At 38.2% G+C, this 6000-nt stretch overlaps 1 protein-coding gene across 2 annotated transcripts in view; it reads left to right on the top strand.

Moving 5' to 3' along the window:
* The first annotated feature begins 990 nt into the window (after nt 1–990).
* LOC125242704 (transmembrane protein 161B) overlaps nt 991–6000 on the top strand; it is a 23438-nt gene continuing 18428 nt past the window's right edge. For both annotated transcript variants that reach the window (XM_048151602.1, XM_048151601.1), the window contains exons 1-6: nt 991–1114; nt 1190–1552; nt 1877–1956; nt 2619–2834; nt 4331–4447; nt 5354–5494. In XM_048151602.1, the coding sequence (XP_048007559.1) occupies nt 1112–1114; nt 1190–1552; nt 1877–1956; nt 2619–2834; nt 4331–4447; nt 5354–5494 (920 nt within the window). In that variant the 5' untranslated portion in view covers nt 991–1111. The remainder of the gene's footprint in view (nt 1115–1189; nt 1553–1876; nt 1957–2618; nt 2835–4330; nt 4448–5353; nt 5495–6000) is intronic.

Below are 6000 nucleotides of genomic sequence, written 5' to 3'. Positions count from 1 at the left end.
GAGGTAAGTATAAGTAGATTCTTGAGTGGTGGACTAGAAATTAATAGAGGGATGCTACACGAATTAAATTACTTAGGTATTTGCGTAAGGAGAAGAGAAGAATGTATTTATTTGTTTTATACTCGTATCTCCCATCTTCTATTTTTTACAAACTATTTAGGCCGATATTATACTATCATAGAAATATAGTCATAGACAACATGCCGTCCTTTTCACGTTACAGAAAAAGGGAGGCATACAGACCTATGATCAGAGATATAGGTATGATAATGTAATATTAAGACTTGGTAAGAGAAGAGAAGTGACCGTTTATGTAGGTAAGTACATAAACAAACCATTTATTTGCAATCAGTAGGTACGGTTAGCCAAGAAGGCAAGAATGTATGAATATATGACTTTCATAGCCAAAAAGCCACATAATAATCCAAATGAAATGTTTATATCAATATTGTACGTTTTCGTTACTTTTATATATATAACGTTTATATTATTTTTAAGGTGAGAACGTAAGTAAGTTCATATTTTATCGATAATTGAATCGACAAAGTAACATCCCTAGCTAACACAAAACCAGGGACCACCTACCAAAAAGAGAAATAACTCTATATCCATCCTTTTTCAATACATTATCTAAGTCATAAGGAAGTCAAGGATTTATCTTTTATCTTGTTTCTTTTTCTATCTCTTTCGCACAATTGAACCGATTCAGTTTGTGAAGACAGTTTCTAATGAAAATTATTTTTAATTTGTAATAATATTATATCTTTTGAAATTGAAAACCCATAAGAATAAATATAATCATTAAAATAATTCGTTGTTACATAAATTTATATCCAGCTATATTCGTAAACATTTTATTTTGCTCTTACCCGACTGATTTGAATAGTGTATCAACATCAAATATCATTTGTAGCTACCTCCCTTCAATGCACTTGAAATTGTATCTCGCTTGCTTTTTCTCTACCTATAGCTGTCACTTCTACTGTGTTCCATGAAATGCTCGGGTTATACTTGTGTGGGTGTAGAATATTGAGGTTATAGTGAATTGAATTAAAAATAATTTATAGAATTTTGACTATATAAATAACTGCTCAATGAAAAGCCGCCCAAAATGGTTAGTACATAAGTAAAACCATGTCAATCTCCACTGTTTAGTTCATGGTATAACAAAAGTTTTATTTATTTTTAGGCTCTGCTCGGCGCTCAACTGGTTATAACTCTGATAATGGTCTCAGTGATTCAGAAACTGGGGAATTATTCGTTCGCGAGGTGGCTATTATGTTCGACAGGGTTGATCCGGTACTTGTATCCTGATAATAATGAGTTGAAGGCTTTGGCTGGGGTGCCTAAGGATAAGCCCAAGGGGAAAAAAGGTGGGAAACATGAACAGAATGGGAAGGCCGAGACGTTCCATGTTCCTCGGAGCCTCGAGATACAGCTTGAGACAGCGCCGGTGACGGCTCTGGACGTGATACACCTGAGATATTACACAGAGTATCAGTGGATAGTAGATTTTTCACTGTACACCAGTATTGTGTACATTTTGTCAGAGGTAAAAATTCTTTTATTAAACTTTGAGAATAGTTTCTAGATAACAGTTAATATTTGTATTCTGAAAATTTTAAAAATATTAAAAGCTTACAAAAGCTGGCACAAGTATTTAAATCTATAGACATTTATTTCCAAGAAGCTATATAGAAATTTAGTAATCACACTAAAAATAAAAGATACTTTTTATAAATAATTTGTTAAATTAATTCTTTTCCCAAAGCACCCTTCATAAAATAAGCACCCTTAATTCTTTTCCCAGCAAAGTTCTTTGATTAATTATAAATATTTTTGCATCTCAAATCTAATTTTGACATTTCAATTTCAGATCTACACTTCAATATTTCCGCTGAAAGACGAGTTCAACCTGAGCATGGTGTGGTGCTTGCTGGTCGTGCTCTTTTCATTGTATCCTTTACTATTTTTAGTTAGAAATCATACGAAAGTAAATCATACTAAAAAAACATACGAAATTCCTTCCAAAATCTGCTTAACTTATAAAATGTACCTTCTTCAGTCGTTTCCTCAATGCTGAGGATCTTGACATCATGTCATTCTGTTGAAGACTAGGTGGCTCCATAAGCGTCTGTTCCTCGCCAAGAGCATTGGCCTCGTGCAGTTTTAATTGTGAGGGTGCAGTAATTTGCACCATCTAGTAGGGGGAGGAGCCTGAGGTCTCGTGCCTTCAACTTTGCTCTGTAATAATTCTCCCCAGGCTAATTGAAATGTACCTCGGAAACAATATCCATGGTTGTAGATGTAGAAGGACCAATGTTCGCTCCCGCAGTTACTTGGTTTATACTGCAAGCCTTTCTCCATAGACGTTTTGTCTTGTTGCCTTTGGCATAGGTCTCTGTCATACTTCCATAATATCGCAAAATGATTTAATGTTTTATGATTTTCAAATAGATCTTGTAGTCATTTGGACATCATAAAATGGTCTCTTTTTATGCAATAGGAGGCAAACAAGCAGATTATCAAATTAATTTCAGCCAGTCTTTGATACTGTTATATGAACCAAGTAACGAATTAAAAAAAAAATCTTAAAGACGACTTTAACTCAATCTCAGTAAAATCCTTCTCACGCTGACTAAACAGTACTTCACCAGCGAAGAGTCCATTGGGGAACGGTCCACATGCATCGTAGCATTCTGTGTGTTCCTCCTGATCGCTATGATGGTGCTGATAGTGGATGAGAGCAACCTGGAGGTCGGGGTGGACCTGGCTTATGACAGCTTCTATGAGAATGCTCATAAGTTTCTGGAGAACCAGGGACTTTCTTCTGTGTGAGTACTATTTTATTTTAAGAATAAATTATTTAACATACAGTTGCTGGTGAATTTATTATATGACTGAACTTCATTGACTGTTTAAGGAGTGCAAATAGTGCAATAATCTTACGGTAGATGTCGCTAGATAGTTTCTAAGGCGCATATCGTGAAAATATGAGGAGAACCAGGGGCTTTCTTCTGTGTGAGTTTAATTCTTAACCCTTTTCTTTTACCATTAGTCAAAACTTCATCAACAGGGCTAGCACGTGTGGTGTGATCTCTGATCTAAGTAGCGGCGAGATACTCCAGTCATGTGCTAGCCCTGCAGTAAACAGCTGTGTGAGTGTAATTTGTATATCTTCCAATCTGATGGAGTACAATTAACGGACAAGTGTGCACACATTTATAATAGGTATTTTACTCAGCGAAAACGTCTCAGAAAATGTACGCACGATCTACCAATTTGAATCCTAGGCGACTCTAGAACCCTGTCTTATTCACACAGTGTTCTATTTGACTCAGAAATCACATTGACGTTTACTGTGCAAAGGTTCTACAGTGGCCTAGAAATCAAATTGTTTGACTGTACTTTTTGGTCCTAGTACGAAACCGTCTAAGAGCCCTGCGTGCGTAGCCGAATGCACAAACGCTCACGAAACGAAACGCTCGTAGATATCTATCTCTATCGCTCTTGTGTATTGGGACGACAGAGCCAGACTAACCTTTCGCGGCGTTTCGTTTGCGTTTGGCGTCGAAGAAACGTCACTGGGTTACGGGGCCTGTTCACTTTTTCATATAATTAATATCATTAGCGAGGTGGATACTGGATAAATTTTCAAACCGTTATCACATACTGCTGCAAAACCTTTAAATTTCGTTTTCGCTCGAAAAACCGCTATTTTAAACCGATTTTTAGGGGAACGCTTTCATAAAGGTTTCGTTCGATTAACCGGTTTAGAAGAAAATAAACCGGTTTATTCCGCAAGATGATTAGGTAATACTGTTCTAACTTTCTAACTCTGAACGTAGGTTTACGCGGCGCCGGTGCGTCTCGCCGCTCGTCGAATAAACCGGTTTATTTCGGTTAAAATAAAGTTCTCATAACGTTCGCGTTCTTTAGAAAGTTTGGATTAAAATCGAAATAAACAGGTTCCGAGCCTTGATTATTAGTCGTAATTTTCTCACTTTCAAGTACCTAAGTAGATTATTAGTATTATTACATTTATTACATACATACATACAATCTCGCCTGTATCCCATAAAGGGGTAAGCAGAGCACATGAAACTACTAAAGCTTCAGTGCCACTCTTGGCAAATAAGGGGTTGAAAGAAAACGAAACTGTGACATTGCAGTGACATGACAGGTTGCCAGCCTCTCGCCTACGCCACAATTTAACCCATATCCCATAGTCGCCTTCTACGACACCCACACAGGAAGAAAAGGGGTGGTGAAATTCTTAACTCGTCACCACACAGGCAGTAGATTATTAGAAATCCTATTTTTGTTTCAGAGGGCCAGCATCGAAGTTAATCTTGAAGTTTGCGTTCGCCATCTGGGCGGCCATCATCGGGACGCTGTTCACCTTCCCGGGACTCCGAGTCGCCAGGATGCATTGGGACTCGTTAAGGTAAGCACTTTAATAGTAGATTATACACTATGCAGTCACCATCACACTTGGCCGATGACTGCGGTGTACAGTGTGCTGCAGAAGTGCATAGCAATATAATAATAAATTCATTCATAATTTCTCCATGAAATAGTTCGCTGCATGCACTGATTATAGTTCGCTGGACGATATCGGCCTGTGAATTAGAAGCAAAGACATATACCGGGTGCCAGGTAATTAATGGACAACCTTTTAACCACCAAGAGGGCACCTTATACTGGTCCAGAAAATAGACATTAAGGTTTAGTAAAAGTCGCCTGGTTTTCGAGATTTTCACACTTTTTAAAATTTTTGGTAGTATTAAATGGACCTATAGACGCCTGCAACTCAAAGAGTGTCACATGTGCGTTGCCACTCCATTAGAAACTTGTACATGAATTCTCTTTTGCTGTGTTAAGTACACAGCAAACAGGAGTGTACAAGTTCCAAGGAGGGTTCGGGACGCCGACAACTCAAAGGACAATAGACGGAACAAAGTCCTCCCGTCATCAGCATACCCTGCATACCGCACCCTCGTTGAGCTCTGGCATTCTTATAGTTCGCTGCATGCACTGATTATAGTTATACCTATTATATCGAATCGGATAATGTATAACCTAACCACAAAATTAAAATTTTGAAAAAAACCTCGAACGCGACATAATAGACCGATTTTCATGAAACATGGCTAAGAACACTCCCGACTAACTCCGCTTTCCGACAAAAAAACTAAATCTAAATCTAAATGCCACAGACAGACACACACATAGACAGACAGACAGACACGTCAAACTTGTAACACCCCGTCGGTAGTTAAAAACGGACTAAGTGTAGTAAATTTTCTATGTGTTTTAATTATGACTCTGTATCATGTTTGTTTCTTTCTAGATACTACGGCGATAATAAGCTGAAGAGCGCTCTCCTGAACGTGAACTTCGCGATGCCGTTCGTGCTGGCCCTGCTGTGGGTGCGGCCCGTCACCAGGCACTACCTCACTGTGCGCGTGTTCAGCGGCATGGAGAAACCTCTGTGAGTAGTTGAGTACCATTATACTTTTATAACTGTAAATCATTTCTCTCTAGATACTACGGACAATAGGAAACTTGACTGTAGTTAAAATAAAATATTTTATAACATGCACGAAATAAAGCATCAGATAATTTTAAGAAAAACATGGACAGAAGTTATTTTTAGATCCAATATTGCCCCTGGAGCGCCCGCACCCCTAAATTACATACGATTTATAGACACCGTGTGTCTATAGGACGCTCCACGGGTGTCAGGTAGAAATATATAAAGTAACTCAGTTGACCGTGACGTCACTCAATTCGATTTCATGTAAATTCCATATTAGCAAGTCGTTCAAATTCGTTTTGACAGTTATTAAAAAGTAGCTGATTTGACTAGGAGGCAAGTAGCCTATGGCGATCAAATATTATGAAAGAGGCGTGCCTACGTACACCGTCTAAGCGAACGCATACCGTGCTTGTATGAGTAAGATGGGCTTTTTTTTTTTTCATAGTTGTCCACCCCAC

Source organism: Leguminivora glycinivorella, chromosome 3 (assembly GCF_023078275.1).
Source record: "Leguminivora glycinivorella isolate SPB_JAAS2020 chromosome 3, LegGlyc_1.1, whole genome shotgun sequence".
Classification (NCBI taxonomy): Eukaryota; Metazoa; Arthropoda; class Insecta; order Lepidoptera; family Tortricidae; genus Leguminivora; species Leguminivora glycinivorella.
Note: the sequence above shows the minus strand (reverse complement) of the source record. Positions and strands in the feature narration are given on the sequence as shown.